The sequence below is a fragment of the Pagrus major genome, chromosome 18 (genome assembly GCF_040436345.1).
Source record: "Pagrus major chromosome 18, Pma_NU_1.0".
Taxonomy (NCBI): domain Eukaryota; kingdom Metazoa; phylum Chordata; class Actinopteri; order Spariformes; family Sparidae; genus Pagrus; species Pagrus major.
Window position 1 is genome coordinate 18730932 of NC_133232.1, and position 25546 is coordinate 18756477.

A 25546-nucleotide genomic window follows, 5' to 3' on the forward strand; every position below is an offset into this window, starting at 1 on the left:
AGGATGATGAAGGTGATGATGGTTGGTGTAACTGCACATGTTCAATGACAAGAACTTTTTTCTTGTGTTTATCGTTGTCTGTCTGTCTGTCTTACCTTCCTGCTGTACCGTCTCCATCTCTCTCCCTGTATAAAGTCGGTCTTGTTTGTACGGCGGGGGTGTGTGGAGGGGCTGCTGCTGTAATCCATGACGTCACCTGTGTCCCAGGTGCGCAGCAGGGGGCGCTGTTCCTCACAGCTGAGCTCTGCTGACAACTGATGCTGATTTCCTCATCCACAGATTGTGAACTTAAAAAAACAGCTGACATATGAGCCTCAGCTTGTCTTGTGATGTGACACACGCACACTTACATGCAGACAATGAGCATGTTTCGTTATGATGTCACGAATCCTTTCCTTCACCTTGGTTAAACAGGGTTTGATTTCTATGATATTTCTATAGGTTCTGTGCCACTCATAACTGCACTTTACATGAGGTTCATTTTGGTGTTTAAGCTGTGTATACAATACATTAAAGGGTTGTTTAAGTTGTGTTTGCATAAACCCTCTCTGGCCCTCTCTCTGTATGTATGTGCATGTGTGTAAGGCGGGAGGGGGGGGAGACAGAGAGAGATCCTCCCTATATGGTGTGCGTTGCACCATTCCCTGGTCTGTATTATGAGTGGTGGCCCTTGTGATGCTGCAGCGTGGCGGGCGGGAGGAAAAAGAGGAGAGGGGAGGGGTCGCTCCATCCCCTCGCGCCCACCGAATCCACTTCTCACAGCGCGCGGGCTGCTGGCGGGAAGGCACGAGAGAAAGAGAGAGAGAGAGAGAGTGAGGGAGGGAGAGAGGAGCGAGCGCGTGTGTGTGCGTGTCTCCTGTGTGTGCGCGTGGATTGCACCACCGCATCCCGTTCACCGTTTCTGCAGGCGGCCATGCTCTGATGGAGAGAATAAAACTGACAACGCTTTCTTTTCCCTCAGATGTCCCCACCGCCGTGTCATTCCAGATGTGACTGACAAGTCGTTTTATGTCGCCTCCTGCTTCGAGTCCTGCGCCGTTCACCTCGGAGAGACTGTGACACCATGGCTTTGGTTATGGAACCTATAAGTAAATGGACACCAAAGCAAGTGCTGGACTGGATGAAAGGTAATTCTTCTTGGGAATCTCTCCATTGCATCAGGCTGATATAAATGCTGCTTGTGTTGGAGTGAGGGTGATGAGGATGAGGATGATGATGATGATGATGATGCTGATGGTGGTGGTGGTGGTGGTGGGGATGCTGAGCAGTGAGCAGCGGAAGGGCCACACTGTGTGCATGCATGTGCGCTCCCCTGCTCCAAACCTGCAGGCTGACGTGTGATTCCTGCCGCTAGTGTGAGACTGAGTCAAGTCAGTGAAGTGAACGCGGTTCGAGCCGGTGCAGTGAAATGGATGTCCCCAAGAAGCAGGGAGTGGAGCCTCAGCCAGAGCCTATAGGCTTCTGCTGCTGCTGCTGCTGCTGCTGCTGACTCCATCAGCGGCAACAGCAGCTTTCATCAATGAATGTGGAAGATATGTCATCTGCTCTTTCACTCACTGCCACATGCTCTAAAGCTCATATCACCACACTCTCTCTCTCTCCCTCTCTATGCGTGTGTGCCTGCGTGCCTGAGCGCGTGCGTGTATGATTAATGTAGTTAGCTGCGTGTACCCCCCCACCCCCCCACCCCCCCCTCAGTGCCAGCCGTACAGTCGGTTTCAGCACCCTGGACAGCGCAGTGCCTTCTGCCTTATAAGGCAAACGCACCGATCACATTCCCTTTTTTTCTATATATATATATATATTTTTTTTTTTGGGTTGCTCGCTTCTCCGGTGCAAGATACGTCCCCTTCAAACAGACAGTATGAATGAGTAATCACTAATCATGCGTGTATGAGTGTGTGTGTGTGTGTGTGTGTGTGTGTGTGTGTGTGGTAGGAGCTGCTCTCACACACCCCATAGCTCCAGACCTGTGAGAGAAACTGTGGCAGGCCTACTGACAGACAATGGAAAATGGGGAGGGAGGGTGTCCGCAATCCCTTACTTAAGAGAATGACTTAATCACCAGGCTACTGTGTGCTGACTCCAACTCACAATGTCCTGTTCCTGTACACACTTGCGATTGTGTGAGCGGTTTCATCGTCTGATCTATGATTTTCCTACAACTCCATCTTCCTAAATGAGTTCCAGGACTACTTTTGATCATGGTAGAGCACTCACGTCTGAGATTAGAAGTCAAGGTGGTTGCGAGACCCTCAGGGGACACGGCGAGGGAGTATTTGGGATGCGTTACGTTGAGCGGTTACGATGATGTTCCTGGTTTTATAATTGCTCCCCTCAGTCACAGGGAGAAGCAGCAGCCAGTGGAGTCACGGCTTCACCTTTCTGATCCGCGGAGCGCTCACTTGGAAAGCTTTGCACCTTTCATTAAGAGAGGCTGAGATGAAGTGTGATTGGAGATAAGTTGAGTAACAGGGCAAGTGTGGTTCTGTGGTGAGAGTTTTGCAACATGGAAAAACCAGCAAAGATTTTGGTTTTGGTTCAGTTTTTCTTAGATGCCACAGTAAAACTGACTTTCAGTACATATTTGTTCTGAGGATATCTAAACGTAAGACAGCAAGGAAGATAGAAGTGATCAGAGCAGATCAGAACAGTGGTGTTAGTTATGTTTTAAAAGATGCTGTAGATTATGTTATGAGCCAGTCAGTCCTAAAAATATGTGCTAAAATAAAATCCTGCATGTCACAGTAATATGCATTCCACCCATGGTAAACCAATAATAAGGTAATAATAATAAAAAGGTCCCCAGATCACTGTTTGACGCTAGAAAGGTGGCAGGGTCCGCCACATATAAACAGAATTAAATTGTGTTGTCCTTTAAGGTCAGTGTGTTTATTCGGTTTATTCAGTCGTGGAAATTAAGAGAGTTTGTTTCTTTAGTTGAAAATAAAGTCAATGAAGATTTTTCTCTTCTGATTAAATGTACTCCCCAAAACTACATAGTGCACCTTTAAAGCTCACGGTGGAAAGACAGCACATGTGATGAGAGATGTTAATGAGTGTCATGATTAAAACCTGAATCTGGAAAAAATACAATGATGGTATTTCCTTTTTTTTGCCACACATGCTATTATTTGCAGGATTCAGGTAATTTAATACACTGAAACATTCTTTTAGGTTTCTCATTAGTCAAGAAAAGACAGCAAAAATAAGGCGCGATCACACCAAAGTCTTGCAGGGGAAATTTTTTCATGTCATTACTGCCCTCCTCATATATGTTCCTTGTTAAAGAGTCTCCTGGCCTCTTCCAAATGAGGAGCCGGGGCTCGGAGAGTCATTTTCACAGACCTACGCCAACATCTCCCAGTGTCGTCCCCGTTCCCGTGAAGCCCCCTCCTCCTTCCTGTGTGGCTTCAAACATAGACCCCTCAGTGGCAGGCTTACTCTCAGATCTTATTTTCTTACGAATAAAGTAAAAGGCGAAAGGCTACTACTAATCTCTGCGCTTACAGGGGCTTCGCTGTGGCCTCTTTCTCTGGAAGCTCTTCATCTCTCGCACACTGATCTGAGTAGTCTTGTGCCATTTTTCGGGAGCAGTGACATTGAGACCTCCTTAAGAAGCGCCGTAGTGATTGCTCTTGCTCGCCATAAGAGAGAAAAGTACTTTAAATCTACACAGATATAAGACACTTAATGTGCTGATAGCAGGCGTTTGTCCTCACCTACATTTTTTAGACAAATTGCTCTTAATATTATTATTTCTTTGGAAGGTGGGGGCACAAATTCACCATCATTGTCCTCAGTTCCTCCTTCTTTCACATAGACAAACTAGCTAAATTGTGTGTACTTATTTTATTAATATTATAATTATTATTTTGGGGGCATTTAATGCCTCTACTAGACAGCAACAGTAGAGAGATGACAGGGAACAAAAAAGACAGAGTATCAAATGTCCACAGCTTCACCTGTAGTTGACCGTTGCCCCAACCACCATACTGTCAAATTATCATCAATTTTATGTATTTTATGTATATTTTCACTTTTTACTCACTTCATTTGAAGAATCTTACCTTAAATTTAAAATATGCTGGTTACAAATTACAATTTGTTTGTAAGATTCTATATTATGATTTTGTAAATCTATAAAAAATGTATATAGAAGATTCACTGACGAGACATGGTTTTATTTAAGACTACATACTTGCATATTTTGTGTTAAGAGTATAACTCAGATATTTTACTGAATCCCTATTGGTTTAGTATTACTGATACATAAATGGGTAAGTAGCTTTACCTGCATGCTAAGCAAATTTTAGCTACTTTATGTACGTCTTGGCATTCTACTTCATCAAAATATATGATATAAGATAATTTATTGTTTTATGTTTAGTCTACGAAGTAACCAGTAACTATTGCTGTCAAAAAGTCTGTTAAAAGTGCAATATGTACCTGAAAGTTTATACTTTTTCCGGTATTTTTAATCCTGGGCCCTATAGTTACATGTTTTGGTGTGTAAATGATTCATACTTACCAAAAGTTTTAGAATCAGTCCAGTAGATCGCCTCAGCTGGCAGCTGCCACACAGCTGCAATGGCTGCAATGTAATCCTGAACGTAATCCTTCGGGGCAACTGCGACCCGCAAAGAACCCCAAAGTGCTAAAAGTGCTTGTTTTTGCCATTCACAGGCTGAGTCTGTTATCCTGTGTGTCTGACAACATTATGGAAACAATTACTATGGAGATAGACCTTTTGGTTAGATAATAAGATTTGTTTTGTAACCAGAAAGTCTAACTCATATGGAGAAGGCTCACTCAGAAATCTTGGCAGAGGTAAGCTGTTGCAGGAAGACGCCGGTGAAAACGTGAGTCAGAGTTGGAGAGAGGAGCTTGGGGTCTACCTAGAGGAACTGCCAGTGAGAATTTATTTCCAAAGTCATGGCTGAATATTTAGTTGATTTTAACAATCTAGATGACGAAACACCTAGCGAGATTTCAGAGCGTGTGTTTCTGGTTACAAAAAGGATTTTACCCTTGATAAAAGGGTCTATCTCCGTAGGAAACCTCTCCGTAAAGCTGTCAGACACTGAGAATAACATCCTCAGCCTGTCAGTGGCAAAAACAAGCACTTTTAATGGACGTAACTTTGACGGTCGGAGGTGTCCCAAAGGATAACATTGCAGCCATGGCAGCTGTGTGGCAGCTGCCAGCTGAGACGATCTACTGGATAGATTCCAGAGCTTTTGGTGAGTATGAATCATTTACACACCAAAATGTAAATATAAGGCCCAAGTTTAAAAATACCAGGATTCCCTTTGAACATCAGGACTTGAGTGGTTTTGGTCAATTATGTTTTTAGCTAAATTTGTATTTAGTTTGGCCTTGTGAGATCATCAACTTGGACTTAGAGAGTGTAAATTGTGAAGACAGTATCAGGTTTTGTGACATTAATCAGATGGACACATTTAGGACTGCACATTTCAGGAGTCATCCTTCCCCAGCACAGAGAAAAGGGTAAAATTACAATTACTTTGTGGACAGCAGCTACTTCTTCCTCAACAGTGTCCTCCTGCCATATGAGAGAATATGGGACAGGGAGATGGGATACTCTGCAATCCTGTCGAGAAAACCTGACACAGCTAGCTACCAGGCCAAGCAGCCTATACTGTAGCTGTGGAAGGACTGCTCCAGCAGCAGAACACTGGTGAGGCTCACAGAAAGATGACTCATCAGCGTTTGTTTTGATTTGAACACCCACACCGGAGGAGTTTCCTCTATGTTGTGTGCGTAAGGGTATGTATCTGCTGGGGTGTGTGCAGACGCAATTGATGTGTAAAGTATGACGCGTATACGGATCTGCGCTTTAATGTTTTTAGCACCAAAGAAAAAATGGACTTCTTCTTCTTCTTCTTCTCTGCTGTCGGTGCTGTCTATCCCTCATAAGATCACCCTGTGATTTCAGGCGCACGGTATCTGCGGCCTGCTGATGCATACAGTGACAGGAAAATGAATAAGGCTGTTCACTTTTCCTGCACTAATCTGTCTTTTCCTCTTTGCGTGCGGATGTATTGGCACCAAAAATCTAAAAATAAATGCGATATGTGACATTTCGGTCAGTGCAAGAGACTGCGAATGACTGATATCATGAGACGTACAAAGTTAGATGAAATTCTAATATATAAATGTGCAGCAGTGGTGTTGCTCCTGTGTTGAAAGAATCCCCTGGATGTTATTGGTGGTTTCAGTATCCTGGGGTGTCAAGCCATGTTTGCTACCTTTCCATACTGTGTCCCCCAATTCAGTCTCCTGCTGACACGGTAAAGAAGTCTGTGGTGGAAAACACGCTTCCCCCGGCTCTGACTGTGTGCTCGCTGTAGTTTCAGCTGCATTAAAGATTAAAGAGCGTGCCTCATTGTGAGGAGGCACACACTCACTCACACACACACACACACACACACACACGTAGAGGAAACTCCTCTAGTCGTCAACTTTCATACTCAAAGGAAATGCGGAGATGCGTGCGCTGCATACTGATACGCGCACTCAAAGGGATGCACATGCTCACTGAAATATATGGTATATACGTATGTATGCACACTGACACACATGCATAGACACACAAACTCTGGAGCAGCAGCTTTAAGTGGGGCATCGGTAGTCATGGAAACCAGATCTGATCGTGTTGGAGTCACAGCACATGTCATAAGATGGGGAACCAGCAACACGCAGAGATGCCCGATCTACATCCTGTATTCCTCTAACACACATTTAGACACATAATGAGGTGCACACACACACACACACACACACACACACACACACACAAGCTTCCCCTCCTGTTTTATGGCCCTGAGCAGAGAGGGGGTGAGCGAGAGAGAGAGCAGGGACATCAGAAATGGGGAGGCGCAAAGCAAAATGAAAGAAAGGCTGAGGAGGCTAAGATGGGGGAGGAAATGAGGGAGTGTGCAAGGGGAAGGGTGGGCATGACGGAGAAACGGGGAGAGCACAGAGGCGATAGCAGAGCGGTGCGGAGAATGGGAGATGCAGTGGGCATCATATCAAAGCGCCCGCTCTATCCGGGCGGTCGGACAGAGGAGCCTGTGTGCATGTGTGTGTATGTGTGTGTGTTTTGGGTTTTGCACCTGTTGTTCCGGGGGCCGCAGTTTTACGACCACATATATTAACTTCAAGTGAAGTTTCTCAACCTCGGGGTCAGCACCCCACCCGTGAGATTGCATGAGATATACAGAAAAGAGGCGAAGGAGATTTCTGGATCTGGCAAAAAATGGTGTTAAAAACTCAAATGTACATGACAGCTTAACAGCTGGGTTTACAAGCCAGCAAATGTAGAGAAACCCTGACTTAAAAGATTAAACAAGATTACAGAGTAGATCTGGAATGAAAGCTTCTATCCTTTTATAGTAGCCAGGATGACTATCTGGAGTTCTGGAGTTTATTTTAGCTTAGCTGTCAGCACTCTTTTACTGCAGAGCTAGTTTGTCTGTTTAAGCTCACACCAACAGAATCATAAAAATCACTTGGTTGAATTGGCTTTATGGCATCGCAGCTCTTCAGTAATTTGTTTTGGTGTTTAAGAGAGTGATGGTGTTTGCTACTCTCTTATACTCCGGTATATATACTGCATGTTACAGCACTTAGCAGGTAATTATGTGATCAGTATTAACCACAACAACCCTAGCAATGACAATAAAAACAGGGGGAATTCATTAAGAAAGCAGTCAAGTGTGTGTACATGTACCAGTGTTTCATGCAAATTATCAGCTCAGTTATGATGCGCTGACCAATGAAATAGCCAAAGGAAACAGTAGCTCACGCTTAAAGTTGCAACATGTAAGACATTTTAGTTGAAAACATTCACAAATAAAAAAAAATGATCAACATAATGTGAAGAAATGACAGTTTTGGCGTTATGACATCTATATATTGTGTTGCCGAGCAACTAAGTCAGCATGCTTACAGTGCAAATCTCCTGTTATAGAAGTGTAAACACCAGGCCGCTAGCTGCACGGCTGACTGAGCTAGCTGAGCTAACTAGCTAATGTCTACATTGAGCAGCAGTTAGCGGTTACTCTGGTGATTTGCTGCCCTCTATTTGTCTTGGGTATGATTTTGACAGGTGGCCAATTCTTACACATATTACCCCTTTAAACCTGCATCAACACGCTGTGACCAACGTAACTGACACATTATCAGCTTTATAGATTTATTATGGTATTCATGTTAGACGCTTTTGTCACCTATTAAGTCCTCTTTATCAGTTTTCCACAAGAAGTGTAGCCAGAAATAATAGTTGAGGTGAGCCTGTTGGATATAATGTGTGCAATAAGAACGGAAGCAAAAAGTGATATATAGTTCAACCCCAACAGTTAACCCTTTATTAAAACATAATTGAGAGCAATCAGTTTTATTCAATGCATCGATAGCAGGGCACTAGTTTGGTTTACTGTTGCTTGGCAACATGTGATAATTTCAAGAAATAAGGTGGTGGTGGTGATCTGCAACTTTATGTCTTCATTCAGTGCTGCAATAAAGTCCTCAGTGACATTATAGCAGAACTGTTGCAGCAATGTCAAACCTTGAGTGTGGTGACTACACTTTTCAACTCACTAAACATCTGTACGTTCATTGATTACTGATAAATCCATAACGGCTGCGGCAGTATCATGTTAGGAGCTGTGGCTGGAGCGGTTGGTTTTGGTTAGGAGGTGCTGGAGGGTAGAGGAGCATCCTCAATGTTGATGTTGAGATGGCTTCTGACTGCCGTCATCTTTTCCCCCTTCTCCATGCATGGACTTGTCTGGAGAGCTTTATTTTGACCTCTTTGTCATAACAATCTGTCACTGGCCGCCAATTGAATAGCGTAAATGCAGCGCATGTGCCATGCAACCACCACTCATTTAAACTTTCATACAAATGATGTGAAATCTCTCTATAAGTCTGTTTTCTCCAGTGAATTTCAATAATGTGATGAGAAATAATGCGAAGAATTGCTTTGAATTTGCTACTCACTCATTTTTCTCATGATTTTCTTCGGTGTGCCAGGTTGCTCTGAGAAAAATATCTGCTCATCTTTAGCACCTGAATGCTGCACTATATTAGCCAACACATTTCTAACTTAGTGTGTCATTTTTGTTTTATTTATTTTCTTGTTTTGGTGCTTTGGTAATTCAGAATGGGTTCATCAGTGCCTTTTTTTGGGAAAACAGCTGCCTGATGTGCCTGGGTACAACACTGGTGACAGCTGTGAGAGTGAACCAAAACAACAAAGCTGTAAAACCAAAACATAGGGCTGAAAAATGCTAAAATGTTACTATGAACTGACGTAAACTGCAGAGTTGGGTGATAATTGTATGTGAGTTTGCTACTTGAGTAGCTTTTTAACCTACACACAGTCATTTGCTCCATTTGTCCATTAGCATTAATGCCAACAGATGAGACATTTTTGTGATTACTGTGTATAAACCGCATTTAAGTTGGCACAAAGACCATTTCCACCTATGTCAGAGTGTTAAGAAGAGTACATTATTAAGCACAGTGTGTCCCGTCTTCCTCTGTGTCTTCTTCTTTTCCCAAACTATGGCTGCATATAGTTCAAATAGGGTTGAATAGGGACAGTTAGGGCTTGTGATGTAAAGCTTAAGTTCATGTTAACACATTATTGTACTTGTACAGTCACTAAAGATTCTCTGAGGTCGGGCAGATCCTCAGAGTCGAGCTCTGCCTCTGAACTCTTTGGAGCATCTATGTTGACCCTGTTTTCTATCTTCCTGTTCCTTCAGATTGCCTCTTGACACCTCCCTGCTAGCTGGATTTCACAGAGGAGGTGGCGGTGCACTTGAAAGCTCATATACCGGGGAGCTAAAATGCAACGGTCTTAAGAATATTCTGTCATGATGTGATGAATATTTCACAGTAGGAATATTTTTAGTGAGTGTTGTGTCTTTTCTTCGCACTCACCGAAGCACTTATTCTGGCTGCAAGCTCACTGATGGGGGGCAAGGCGACGGGCCGGGAGTCTTAGCTGCCTGCCGCCGCTCTTAGCGCGGGCTCCGCTCTGACGCAAACATGGTCTCAAAGGAAAGCTCGGCTTTGACAGTCTGATTTCAGTTGATGTTAATGGCCACGCTGCAAAGTAACTGCTCAGTTCGAGCCATATTCAGCTGCAAATGCAGTCTTTTTATTGTGGCCTTCAACAAGCTTTCAGTCCGTGTGTGGACCGCATACTTAGGCTACAGTGTGTGTGTGTTTGTGAGTGCGCGCTCCTTAGCCTAGCATCAGTGCAGGGTCCTGAGGGGCAGCAACTGCTGATCCCTCACTTCTGCTCGGAGGCCTCTCTCGCTCCGGTTGCCTGGCAACCCTCGTGTTTTCTGAAGGGGAGGGGTTTATTTTGCCCAGGAAAGAGGAAAAGATTGAAGGGAATTGCATGAAATGTGGATGAAGCTGTCAACATGAGATGCTTGCTCAAGCCTGAACGCACTGGGAGTCAGTGATGGCAGGGATCATGGGATTCTCCAGTGTTTCATACAGAGATGTTCCAGTTCTGCTAACTGAAGATATTTGTATGACCATAAGGTTTGTTAAGGTTGTGTTTCAACAGCATTTTTAAAATCTGAAGCATAGATTCAAGTTTGCCTAACGCTGTTGTGCTGGAAGCTGGATGTTATGTTGGCTGACTCAATTTCTAAACTCATGCTCTCTGTTAGTGGAGATGAGACACTCGAGAACGTGCACACATTTTCAGGTTAATCAGTTTCCCTGATTTTTTTTTAAGTAAGATCACCTTTTCAGATTGTACAGTGGACCCTTTATTCAAAAAAGTAGAAAAAAAGGTTGAAATTGTCATTCATATAACTAAAATTCAAGCTCTTTTTCAAGGCATTTAAATATTTTCTACCTACCTACTGTACATGTTATAGATAAATGTTTTGTGTATTGCTTTATGCTACTTAAAAACAGATGAAAGAAAAGATTTAATAACAGTAAGAGCTAAAAAAAAAACTTCAAATCTTCAAGTACTTCTCTCCAACATGAAATATTCATGACCAAATAAACAGCAATCAAAGTTGGAGTAAAGATAAAAGCATCTTTATTATTAATTGTCTAATTAATTATCTGGACTGTGGTAGTGCAGTAGGATCAGAGATGTTTGAGAGTGGCTTTAACAAACAGGGTGCAACTACTTTGGTTGCACAAAAATCTGTCAAGTGCAACTAAACATTTTCATGGTGGCACTGGTGCACCTGAAATTTAGTTTTTTTTTAAATTCAGGATATCGCCATTTCTTCTTGCTTGTGTTTTGATTCAAATAAAGAAAAAAACATGTATTTGCACCCATTTTTGTTTAATTAATTACGTAAATAATTACATTTTTGCAATGTGTTAAGAAATTTAATTAAAATGTGTTATTGGGAGGACCTAAATGAAATAGTTAGGCGCACCAGAGCGATCAATGTAAAAAGTCAGTGGCATCAGACTGTTTTCCCAAATGAATCCTGGACACTTAAAGTAAGTGAAGAGAGGAGCGACAAAACACAAATATAGAAAATCTCTCAAAAAAACTCAAAACAGTAATAACCAAAATTGTGTTCATGGAGGACCCCTTAACTCAGAGTACGAACAGCATGAGAAGAAATGTTTTTTGGAACCAGACCTTTTAATAAAGCCAGCTATCAAAACCCAGCACATTTTTGTTCAGGCTTTCATTCAACTTAAAAGAGGAGCGTATAAAAGTGAAAAAGCACTGAGCTGACTGACAAATCCAAGTGTCACAGCGGAAATTTAACGAGTGCTTCAATTGTCATTTGACGTCATGCTGCACGCACTAATCTTCATTCACAAAAATAGACTCTTAAGACTGTGGAAGAAAAAACTGTTGAAATGACAAACTGACAAATGTGTGTTATGAGGACCTATTTGCAGTGTAAAAACACAGGAGATGTGCCCAGCTTCAGCCAGTACTGTTCAATATTAAGTTCCTGAATCGTGGCAGGAAAATAATATTTACAGTGTGGCCTCACATGAGCAGTGCCCTCTGTATTGCCTCTACAGCATCATTTCAACAACTATCTGTGGTTCAGCTATGATAAAATATCTGATTCACAAGTCAGTACAGCTCCCTGGGGAAACTGGCTCATGACATGAGTACACAGAGAGACGTTTCTGACATTACTCATGCAAAATTACTTTTTGTTTATTTCAGTTGCGTGCAGGCCAAGATTTTTGTGACTCGTATTGCTCCACATGGCCTACTTAAGCACGAGGTCAGCTTGAATATTTCCTGCAGTTACTGTGAACACAAACAGCCTGATGTGAGAAGGCACTCGGGAGGCGCGATAGCTTGACGCTGTAGTTCTTGACTAATAATATCTACATCATTTTGATGTCATTAACTGTCTGGCGAGGTGCGGTACTGACAAACCCGACCCCCCCTGTGTGTTAGTTTGTGTATGTGTGTGTTTTTGCGAGCACCATGTGCTATTTCCAGCTGGCATATGAACTCAGCAGATGAACCCAGATCAGCTGTTTGTCCTCTAGGGGAAGTGTTCTGACTCATCTGATTGGCCAGCAGCTGTGTGTCACAACATGTATGTATATGTGTGAATGTCTGTGTGAAGTTCGGTGTATGTGCTTGCAAGGACTCACATATATTTGAAACTACAGATCCCATCATGCCTCGAAGAGAACGTTCACAAAATGCACTGCTGTCAACTCAGCAACCCATTCATCTGTGTGTTGCAGAAGTAGGACATAGCTATAGTAAGGTGCTTTCCCAGAGGAAACAGAGGTAGTCAGCCTGGACCTCTTTGATTCTTTATTCATCACCTTTTTATATAATTTATATACTTTATGTAGGAGGAGAGAGGGAAGAAAGAGAAGGGAAAAAAAGGTGCAGCTATTAGGAAGAGGAATGAAGTGAGGACTGGAATAATAAGTGTGAAGACGTTAATCCACCTTTTCCACCTGCAGAGAATCTCAAATGTGCAATGAAGATATTATACTGTCATCATTCTGCAAATATAGTCAGATATCATTTGCATGATGATGACATAAGCCGTAACGTGCCACATTGTATGACATGGCGACTATTAAAAGGTGATCCCGTGCTTCAGAGGGAGAGGCAGGGGGTGTAAATGGGGAAGTGTGAGAGGGAGGGAGTGGTGGTGGAAATGAGAAGGATGTATTGTAGGCTCGCCTCTCCATCAAGACTTCCATTTTGAGAAATAGCCATCTCGGTTTATTTTCCTCACATGTCTGTCTTATAGCGAAGGTCAGGAGTCACATATTCAAAAATCCTGGTTTATCAGCTGCAGGGTTTTCTCTCTGCTCGGCCTCCATGTTCTCTCTGCTCCTATAGCTGCTGGCTATCTAAAGAACATCTGCAAATTCAGTCCAATTGTGCATATCTCGGCCAACACTGGTGAGGATTTATTGCACTACACTGGACTGTTTTGCCACTGTAATAAACATTTTACACTGAAAGGAAAGAAAAACAGCTAATCTCAACGTAATGCTGAAAAGTGGCAGTGCACTTATTTTTATTCAAGTCAACAAGAACATTCTTGTACACAATCTGAAGAGCTGTATTGAAATGAATTATCACAGTTTTTTTGTTTATGTGAATAAAGATAAGAAATTTAAGCTGGATATGAGAGAACATAACATTTTGAAGAGAGTTTTACAGCCTTTTCCATGAAAAACACATCAAATATGATTGCAAGTTAACTGTCCGAATAAAAGAGCATTAATTCACATGTGCAAGCCTGATTGAGTAGTAATAACACAGTGTAGTAATACTCTGTTTAAGAGTAAAAGTCCTGAATTGAAAATGTTACTGTAGTAAAAGTACAAAAGTATTAGTACCCAAATATACTTTAAGAAGACCTGACAAGTACTCATTACACAGAATGGCCCATATCATATCAGAATAATATAAATTTAGCCTACATTATTGGATCACTACTTAATGTTGCTGTTGTTAACTGTGGAGCTGATTTTAATTGTTTTGCATGCATTTCACATATTACGTTGCATACTGCTGCTAGCCTGAGGATAAACCATAGAGACCATTAAAGCCTGAGGGCTCAATGGTAACGCTTGCCCAGAGCAGGTAAACTCTGTGAAGTGAAATGCCTCATGCAGCTGTTCGATCACGCAGGTGAAAAATAAATGTGATGTCTAATGTAACGTTATCTGACAATAAACTGCAAACTGTATCACTGAGGTGGAGCTTTTCCAGCTGAGCTGCTTGTGTGAATCTGTCTCACAACAAAGCTTTGAAAAGGACTGAGGAGCAAAAATCTGACATATGGACATTATTAAAAGGTAACTCTGGGTTTGATGTCGCACATGACATATTGTTACGAATATTAAATATCTCTGGAACGCTACTTGCAAGAGACATATTTGGCTAATCGTTGTGATGTTCAAACGAGGGCTCTGGTGCGATTGTACTCCAAGAGTATGAACAATGAATGACTGTATGTCTTCTGTGACATTTATCCATCTTTCCGTGTTTAAAACAGTTATTGCTGTTGTGAGCCACATTTTCTTGTCGTGTTCACTCACCATTCATGATGCTGACGAATCAGAGGCTGTCTTCCTGGCCTTTCAACCAATCGGAGCCTTTTTTTTCCTTTGTGGCAGCTCTGATCTCAAACGCACTGTGTTTAGACAGTTTAACTCTAACATGTCACCGACAATCATTCTCACGTAATTCACTTGAACACATCTGCATTCTAAGAAAAAAACATTCTGAAAAAAAAGATCTTCATATTTACCAGATTCATGTGAATGACCTGGTTGACAGTTAAAAGTGATTTTGACAAAAGGCAACTAGAGGTTGCAGGTATGGTACTAGTACTGCTACTATTATACTTAGTGTCCAAAGTACTCAATGCTGCGCTTTCTGTGTTTTATACTGTAATGTTATTTAAAGGATGTTATTCAAAGTCTTTTTTGCACTGATGCATCTATAACCATATATTCTAAAATCTCATCATATATTTTAAACTGTAGATAAAATCATAATTTATAAAGTAACTTGTAACTATATCTGTCAATGTAGTGGAGTAAAAAGTACTACTTCCCTCTGAATTGGAGTCGTGAAAAGCAGAAAGTGGCATGAACTTGAAACACTCCATTAACGTACAAGTACCTCAAATTTGTACAGTACTTGAGTAAATGTAGTTCCATTCCACCACTGCTGGTAGCTCACATTAATATTTAAACAGTTTTTTTTAAAGACAGTTTCAATGTTTAACAACTGCTAAGCATCATCTGATTATAATGCCATTATTGTGTACATGTGAAAACAAGTTGTCACATGCAGCTGGTTGATTTCACATACAGTCCTCAATGTACAAACCTGATTTCATAACAGCCTTGTCTGGCACAATGTTGTATTAACATATGCAAAACACATGACTGTACTGTGGGATCAGAGTGATTGTCCACAGGGAACGTATTCCATTAAACAATTTGCACTTGTGGTGCTACAGAGCAGAGCCTCCCACTGATGTGCTAGATTTAAAATTGCTCCTCTGTGCTGAATGTAACAGGATTGTTTTGTCCATGTCACTCAGAGCAACAGTAGGCTTATATTTTGTCTGTTGTGTCCCATGGCACGCCAAGAGCAAGATGCCTTTTGCTCATTCTTTTCATTGAGTTTGTGCGTGCGTGTGTGTGTGTGTGTGTGTGGTGACTGTGTTAAGGTGCTACCACACTGTCTGCTTTCTGTCAGCATCGCTTCCCTTGGGCATCAGTGTTTTCCTCACAGCTCCACTCGGCTTTAACAACATGCCTCCACAGAGGCGTCGAGACCCTGAATAACAACAGCAGTTGTAATTGTATTTGTATGTGTGATTGTGTTTGGAGTGTGTGTTCACAAAGAGGCAGAGTGTACTTGTTTGCATTGCCCTCTGCCTCCATGTGTGTGTGTGTGTGTGTGTGTGTGTATGCATGGATTTGCTTCCTCTCATGTGTTTTTGCTCTGTGTGTGCTCATTTCTGAGCAGGCTTGTTCATTAGGTCTGTGGGGAGGTGTGCTTTCTGCTGACTTTGTTTGGTTCAAAGCCTGAGGCTCTACTGATCAATAGTATCCCGGACCCACCACGTCCATGTGCAGCTGATTGGCTCTCTGCATGGCAGGCAGCCACAACTTAACAGCGGAAAGTCCTACTTCAATATGTTAGTCACATCTTTCTAGGTATATATTGTGGACACACCTTCAATCACTCAGAATGTGCATGAAATTCAGATTTTTAAAATGCGTTGCTTTGACTCTTTAATCAGTGACAGCAAAGGAAGTCTTATTACAGTACGGTGTAGGTGTGCAATCATCATCAGATATTGTAAAAGCCAAACCAACAGACGCGTTTCGTAGGTGACAGTTAGTGAGTTGCAAATAAAGCATTGATGAAATTTCTGGCTCTCGGCTGTCTATTGTTTCCATTTGGGAGAATAAACCGCACATTCGCAGTGCGCTTCTGTGTGGGTGTCTGCACTCATGCCTGAAGTCTGTGTTGCATCTAAGTGGACCAGGACTGAGTGTACAATATCACAGAAAGGAACTCAAATTATTTCTCTCAGTCAATAATCAATATTTCCCACTCATTTTTGTGTCTCTGGAAAGCTAGAAAGCTCCCCATAACACTAAAAAACAAGAATCATTGTGTCCTTTTCAGCACTGGCTAACCTGTGTCTGTTTATGTTCTCCTCAGGTCTGGATGACTGTCTCCAGCAGTACGTTAAGAGTTTCGAGCGGGAGCAGATGGGAGGAGAGCAGCTGCTGCACATCACCCATCAGGAGCTGGAGGAGCTGGGTGTCACCAGAATAGGACATCAGGAGCTCATCCTGGAAGCTGTCGACCTCCTCTGTGCCCTGGTCAGTCAGCCATTGTTAGGAACTGACATTATTTCTCTCTATCTGTAATAGGCCTACTATGGCAGGAGTGATATATATGCAGGTACTGGATGTGTGTGTTACTGTGTGTTTGAGACTACCATGAGCCAGAACTATGGAGCCCTAAAACTGAGAAAAAACACTAAAAAGATTATCAAATGAATCAGAAATATAACTGAACACATTCATAAATAATCAATAGTTTAATCAGGATCACAACTACATTTATGGGCCAAATATGCGCAAGGACTAATGTGCAGATCCAACAACAGTTTGGACACAGAAATAGCTGTACAGCTAAAAAAACATGACAACAAATCTGAACAAAGACAAAGATACAAATACAACTGTTACATATATACAAGGACAAATATGTGTATATAAATATAAATAAAAAGCAACAATAACCAACAACATACAATATAAAACCTAAGACAGTTGCTTGTGAAGTAGCACTAGCTTGTAGTTTGTTAACTAGCGTAGCGTTAGCTTGCTAACTTTGTTTGCGTCATCTTTGTCGGCTAAATTGCTTTAGCTACTGTTGCAAGAGGTGACGCTGCAACAGTATGCTTTGCGGTATAGTGTATGCAAGATTAACATTCAAACACTGGCTGGTGTAGCTTTAAATAGACAGTTAGCTTCAGCCAGGGGAAAAAAGCTGGTGCTCAATGTATTTAGCCATCAGTGTTTTCAATTAAAATAGCTAGCTTAATAGTCCTTCTGATCACTTCACTAATGGTTGACACTAGTTAAATTATAAATAGAAGAGTAAGATCAATTAAAATTTAATGTATTTTCTCAGCTAAGTGGAGGTAAAGACAAAAAATGTAGGCTGCTGCTCTTCTTTCAAGTTTTGTATTTCTTTTCACATCCCATTTTAGTTATTTTACTAACCAATATTTATTCAATTTAATCACTTGGGGCTTCATAAAAAACTGTGTACCCACCTGTCAATTGGACCAGGTATTGAACCCCCAATTATTCTGTGGTACTAATGTTAGTGGAGTATCGGTCCTGTCACACCAGCATTTAATATTGCTAAATTTTGTGACACAACCAATTAATACCATTTTAATCTGTAAGTGGATTTGCTCCTGGCTGGTTTGTGTGTTAGCGTTTGGCTTGCCAATATTATTTTGTATATGATTTCAAAGAAATACATTGTTGTGGTTTTGGTGCTGAAACTCATGTATCTATATCTAATCTACATTTTAGATTGATTTTTATGTGCAAGTAGGTTATAAAGAGGATTTATTTTTAAGAAAAACTATGATAATTTCCCTCTCGCTTTGCCAGAATTATTTTAAGATCAGATCAGAGAGAGAATAGTTTTCGTCCATGTAACTACTAAACAAGTTCTCACAGGTAGAACAATTTATATTTTGGTTGTTGTTTATTTTCCCAAACCTGATATTGATATTGGCTTAAGAAATAGCTAGAAAAATCCTCTCTCATTTGGGTCCTGCTTTGTGTGTACTGCCTCGGTCACTGCTGACTATATGTGCAGTGGCCCTGCTCAGGATTAGGGAATTAGGGGGAATTAGGTGCTACTCTCCCAGAGAGAGAGAGATAGAGAGAGAGACGAAGGGTGAGTGAGAGGGAAAGAGAGAGGACGAGAAAGAGAGAGAGTATGTAGAAAGAGTATGCAGGATGCACCTTATCTCCCAGGCACACATGGCTGGATTAGTTGGGGCTGTTTGAATGTGTGCGAGTGTGTGTGAGAGCGCGTGTATGCACACATGCTTGTGTGTGTGCTAATCAGCACCTCTTCTCATTCAAACGTTCCCGCATGGGAATAAGTGTCCCAGAGCAGCAATCACCATAAGTCCTGCAGCTGGACACACACACACACACACACTGACGTAGGGATGCCAGGTAGACAAGGTGCATCACAAAAACTTAAAAAGCATAATTCCAATTTATTACAACTTGCTTCATGTAGCTTTAGCTATCGTTCCCATCTGATATGATAACATCTGGGGAATAAACACAAGTAGTCAGACGATCAGACAGGCTTTAACAGAGTGCCAAGTCAAAAGTCAAATATAAAGGTCAACAGTGAAATATTACCCAAGCAGCCATCAATTATCAATTATCAGTTTACAGACGGACTTCATGCTATAACTTTGACCACAGGAGCCATCGTCTGCTGTGTCTAGTCATAATGACTACCGCCCTGTGGCTCTCAACCCTCTTCTGATGAAGTGCTTTAAGAACTAGTTCTCCAGCACATCAAAGACAACATCCCTGCCAGAACTGGACCCACACCAGTATGCTTTCAGAACCAACAGATCCTCAGAGGGTACCATATCCACCGCCTTTCACTCATACTTCACACACCTAGAGAATAAGAACACCTACATCAGAAAACTGTTTGTTGACTTCAGCTCAGCATTCAACACAATCTCACCCATGAAATAAATTGACAAACGTAACACTCTGGGCTTGGGTACAAACCTCTGCAACCACCAGACTACAGAGCAGCATCATTCCCCAGGCTGTGAGACTCCTCAATTCATCATCAATACTCCATTTATAACATAGATTTAGCACAAAAGACTAAAAACATAGTTTTGTTTTTAAACCCTTGTGTTTTAAAAATGACAATACATTTACCTTGTAACCTTGTACCCAAACTTGCCACAGGTGTATACATATACAGTTGTTATGTGCAAAGATGATCTTGATCATGCTATTGTTGATCTCTCGACCTTTTGGACTTTGTTTAAGCAAAGTTGCAGTGTTCTGATATCTCAGCAATTATTTTATTGAGTGCAAAGTTTTCATAATGATTCAAAATGAAGGCCAAAACTGCACAATTAAGTTATAAGAAAACAGAACTATCCTTTAAGGTAGCCTTGGGAAAGCAACTCTCAACTGACCTCCTAGCTCTCATTAACTGTACTCCCCAGGTAACAAAGGGACACAGTGCTATAGTACCTGTAGTCACTGAATATTTGGATAATAAGGGAAGATTCACTGTCGTTAGCAATATAATCCATCATAAGAAAAGCAAAACCCCATTCCCCTGGCTCAACTGTTATGACTTTCTGCTCGTTCTGCAGTAAAAAAAAAGAAAGGGGGAGCCTCTGTGGCTGTGGATCAATGCAACTTTCAAGCGCTGACTGAGCTTTCAGTCTCGCTGTAAATGTGGAAAAGACCCCTCTTTTATGTCTATGCAGTCGAGTTTTTGCCCCTAGCATCTATGATAAGTAGGCTTCAGTGGGTGCAGGGAATATTCAGCAAGATGTGCTGGGAAATGGGCATAACTTAAGAATGAAGTGACTCTTCATCCCCGAAATCTGAACTGAAAGACACGCATAAGTGACAGTTAAAGTTACATAAAAAGTGTAAAGACTGAGCAACTTAAAGGTGCGATATGTAAGAATTGGCTGCCTGTTAAATTCATACTCCTAAAAAATAGGGCCTCATATCAGCAGAGTAACTGCTAGCTGCTGCTAAATGTAATATGTTACATCCATGACTGTAGCTATTGTTAACTTGTTAGCTCAGTTAACCATGCAACTAGCCAGACTACTGTAGGAGTGTTGGTGTTTACACCTCTAGCACAGGCACTTTGGACCCAGAGGGGGGTTTTCAAGCCCGGGGCTAGCTGGTCAGCATGCTAACTTCAGTATATATCTCTGCAACACAATACATAGCCGTCTTCGACAGAACTTCACAACTGTTACTTCATCCCATTCTGTTGACAATTTTAGTTAATTTTTGAAACTTTTTTTAAATGAAAGTTTTTACATATTACACCTTTGAAACATCTTAATTCAACTTTGTAAATATGTCTACCACAGCCGGGTAACAGTGAGCAGTTATTGAGTACTGCAATAATACATTTCAAGTGAGTTTCAATTCTCACATACTTACAGACATACTTTGTTCATCCACCTTCTGGTTCAGCTTATGAGGTTGAGATCAACCTTTCAGATTCAAGCAGCCCTCACGCTGCCCCCCGAGGTTCTGCTGAAGTGCCACTTATGTTTCTTTTTGCTGTATCGTACTAGACTAACTTTATTTCCTTCTTGGGGTGAAACAATCATTGTGACTATAACATTGAGCAGTGCCATTCAGTTAACATGAATCCAACAGCAATGTCTATACCATCTGTTTCCTCTTCAGTGCCTCAGGAAAGTCGTTATTCTCTACTGGATGAAGGGCAGCAAGACTCCCTGTAACTCTAACAGTCTGTTAGGGCTAAAACACAGTTAAAATATTCACATCTATCAGGACTAGAGTTTCTAATCAATCTGAGCACCTGGAAGATACCTCATACGAAAAGACCGGATGTTCTGCCTCTCTACCCAAACATCTGACACACAACTGAATCACTAAAAAGCTCTGAAACTTAAAATATCTCCACATAATCCATTATAATAATAATTAGGTAGCTTTTTTTCGGTTTGGAACGATGCCACAATTCTACTTTTGTTCTGCTTTTGTTCTGAGCAAGTGATTCACTCTGTCATCTCCTCCTGTACTCTGAGTCAGCTTTCTATGTTGGGTCCTTTTCAATGCTTCCCTGTGTGACTCCAAACTGATTTTAAAATCCTTTTGGTTATGTGAATGTTATTAAATGGTTGGCCACGATTTATATTTATAGTCCTTTTCATCTTCATTTGAACATTTGAGCTAATTAGACAGGAAATACAGGGAAGTTTAAATGAATGTTAAATGTTGAAGTAGCGCCCCCCATTATCGTCTTAGCCCTCCACTCACTCAACACTTCTTGAATCCTTTGCCATTGTGATAATTTGCAGGTGTGTGTATTTTTACAGGGGATTCTGATCAGTTTGTGTCAGTGGTGGACTCAGGATGTTTGAGGGGCAAACCACAAGGTGTGATATATTTCTAGTGAGGTCAGGGCACTTCACCATGTTTTGTCCACCAGCGGTTTGTTTTCTAGTTGCTGCTCAAGGGTTAAATTGAAACACTTTGTTTGAAACAGTCCCAAAAAGGCCAATGCAAACAAATCAAAACCATGCACAGCTTCATAATTTGTATTCTGTTTTTGAGCAGCTGTTATTCGACAATTATGGAAAAAAGCACTGGTTTCATTTTGGACCCAGTGCCCTATCCTGGAAAAATTTATCTGGACTTGTTTTGGGTAAATAAGAAATTATAATGTATATGTATATCATTATACGACGCTCATCTGCCCGAGTTGAGCAGTGAACCCACATCTTCCACGCTGTGAGCAACACACGCACGATCAATAATATCTTGATTCATAGAGACTGAATAAAGCTGTACTTTTGAAAAGAAAAGGATTAAATGGTGAAGCCCTCCTTTCATACACATTTCATCAACGATGCCTGAGCGTGATTCTGTGAACAATGGCAGAAATATCAGCATGGAGGAGAGGCCACTCCACACATGGCTGCTATGGCAACCACATCGACATGAAGGTGGAGGGGTGGTTGCTCTAATGGCATCGCCCTCTTACTGTATTGATTCGACACACACGGGCGCACATATGCACGCACCGTTCAAATTATTTCGCTCTCTTTCTCCACACACAGTCATTCAGACAGTTGACGCAGGGCATTATTCCCCCGCTTCATCTCAACACTCCGTCCCCCTGGAGGGAGCCGCCGCACACAGCTTCAGATCGAATCATAGGACAGGCTAATTACAGCTGTGCAAACATGTACGCTCCAAGTTCATGTACATCCACACAGAAAACAGAAGATTATACAGAACGCAGTGTATGCATGACCCAGTTTCAGTGAGATGCATAGCTGGGTGCTCTTTTCTTCCTCTCTCTCCCTCTTGTCTTCAGCCTCTTTAGTTCCTCATCTCTCTCTCTCTCTCTCTCTCTCTATCTCTCTCTCTCTCTCTCTTCGCTGCCACAGTGAAACCCTCTCTCCTTTGTAGTCACTGTGGTCGTGACTGTGTAGAATAGATCTAGAGGCAGAGGAGGAATAGATACGTCTAGCTAAGCCTGTACATCTGCCTATACAAGGGTGTGTGTGTGTGTGTGTGTGTGTGTAGCCTTTGTGTCAGCAGGAATCAGGCTCTGTCAGGCAGGACATGACTAGAGGTGCCTTGGGACGTAGAGCAATGTGGCTCAGTGGGTCTGCTCGTGTGTGTGTGTGTGTGTGTGTGTGTGTGTGTGTGTGTGTGTGTGTGTGTGTGAGGGTCACAGTGCAGTAATGGGCTACTCGACCAGCTTGGTGTTCTTGTGTTAGTGCAGAGAGTTGCTGTTTTATGAAAATGCTCATGGTATTTCAGAGATAGTATGAATCACAGAAGATATCTCTGTTCAACTTATAAAACCTGTGGAAATATCATCCTTATCCAGAGAGATACATGTACATATGTGTGAGTTATGTTGCATCCATTCCATAATATATTGCAACGCTTTCACGTGACTCTTTCAAAGGCTGCATCACAGTGAAGTGATGTCATTTTCTGAACTTACCAGACTGTTCTACTTGTTCTAATACTTGTCTTTACCCACCTAGTCACTATATCCACATTACTGATGATTATGTATCAGAAATCTCAGTGTGTTAATGTTTTGTGAGTATTGTACCAAGTATTGTTGCAATACTGATATTGAAGAGGGCCTTCTTGATCAAAAATATAGTATATAGTATATAGCCCTATAAATATGAAGGGCTTTTGAGAAGATTTCAAAATATGGAGGTATTTATTATATATTGCGATATGGCCTAAAAATATTGTGACACATAACAGTTTGTGGGGAGTTGTGTGGTTTGACTTGATGAACAACAGCAGGGTGCAGTGAGTTGTCTCGCCTCGTCTTTTTGCCCAATGAGGCTGCCAGGTGCTGTACTATGGTTCTTTTTGTGTATAAAATACAATCTTTTAATTAATAAGTGAACTTATAAGCAAAACAGGTGCTTGTAGGCACATTTTCCTCTTTCTGTTTCTCCCAGCCACCAGTATTTAGGCTAAACTAACCATGTCCTGAATCCAGCTCAATCAGAATTAACACAGAAATATGATTGTAGTATCGACCTTCTCATCTAACTCCTGGATAGATTGACAAAATTGAAAACTAATCCTTAAACCCTTGATCAGACAAATCAGTGCCACAAATAACCTCAAATCAATTATTTCTGACATGGCCTGCTTAGCAAAAGCAGCCCGTTAGCATAGGAGCAGCAGCTCCGGCCCTCTACAGGAGATGCGTTCAGGTACAGTATTGAATGTAGGTCACTCGCGCTTTGGCAGTGCTCATAGCCCCAATACACAGTCAAGGTAATTACATGAATGAAAGGGAAGAAAATAGATGTGAAGTGTGAATGTACACATTGGGTTGCGAGTGAAAACGCAAACCATAACACTGCTGTAGAGAAGCTTTTTTAAAACGTCTGATAAGTTTCTCTGTTTTTCCCACAGAACTACGGCCTCGAGACAGAGAACCTCCGGACTCTGTCCCACAAGCTGAACGCTTCAGCGAAGAACCTCCAGAACTTCATCCTTGGCCGGCGGAGGGGCGGACACTACGATGGACGAGCTTCCCGGAGGCTACCCAATGATTTTCTTACCTCGGTGGTGGATCTGATTGGTGCAGCCAAGAACCTCTTAGCCTGGCTCGACAGGTAGAGACCACACCTGAGGCTGTTAAACTACTTTCAGAGTTTGACCTTTATTTTTTTGGACAATATCCCTAATTCTCATCAAGTAAAGACGATCACAAAAATCTGTATGTAAAAATTAGTGCAAGTAGTCATTTCTAGTCATTTCCCCCTGTTTCCAGTCTTTGTGCTAAGCTAAGTGTCTACGGTTTCCAGCCTTGTCTTTCTCTCCACAAGAAAGTAAATACACATATTTCCCAAAATGTTGTACTATTCCTTTAAATTGTCAGAATGTTAATATTCAGAGCATTTATTTTACTGAACACAACTGCAACAATGGGTTTGTTTGGAGCAAGTACATCTGTTATTAACTGCACAGGCCACTTCAGCCAGTGGACAAGATAATGGGAACACCTTAAAGTCTCCCTCTGACACAAAGTTTAAACAAAGATTAACATCATATGCTTCACAGAGACAGTTTATATTGTGGGGCTACATTTTATTATCAGGTGTTCTTGTTATTTTGACTACATACAGTAACATAATGCATTAATGGGTAAGGACGGATTTTTTTTGTGTGTGTGTGTTTTCGGCTGAAGGAACCATATAACGAACATATTTGAACACATACAAATAAAGCGATGTTGAGCCTTAGTAGATCCCCGGGTTGCACAGCCTTCTGGCCGCGATATAAAACCAAATATTGTTGTTTGTCTTTATCACTTGCTCCTGTGCTCTGAGAGGAGCATATAATAGCTTTTATTTGTCCCTCTCACCGCTCTAACACAGCTTTTCAAATCACACTGTTAGCAAATAAATGAAAGGAGCATAATAAAAACACCAATATGGAATAAATAACTTCCTCAAAAAGAACTTGTTCTTTTTAAATCTATTAACCGAATGTGCTTTGCTCACATTTACATGCTCAAAGTGTGATTTTTAGACCTGTTTCACCCTGGAGAAAAAAAACACTATACTTAGCTTTCAGCTCTTGGCAGAAGAAATCAAACTCAGAATTTTCATATTTACAAGATTAATGAGGTAATAATAATACGAAGTCAGAAATA

General features: G+C 41.5%; 1 protein-coding gene across 1 annotated transcript in view; it reads left to right on the forward strand.

Annotated features, from left to right (window-relative positions):
* Positions 1-1063: 1063 nt before the first annotated feature.
* LOC141012848 (connector enhancer of kinase suppressor of ras 2) overlaps positions 1064-25546 on the forward strand; it is a 64338-nt gene continuing 39855 nt past the window's right edge. The window contains exons 1-3 of the mRNA XM_073486393.1: positions 1064-1127; positions 16736-16899; positions 24301-24503. Coding sequence (XP_073342494.1) covers positions 1064-1127; positions 16736-16899; positions 24301-24503 — 431 coding nt within the window. The remainder of the gene's footprint in view (positions 1128-16735; positions 16900-24300; positions 24504-25546) is intronic.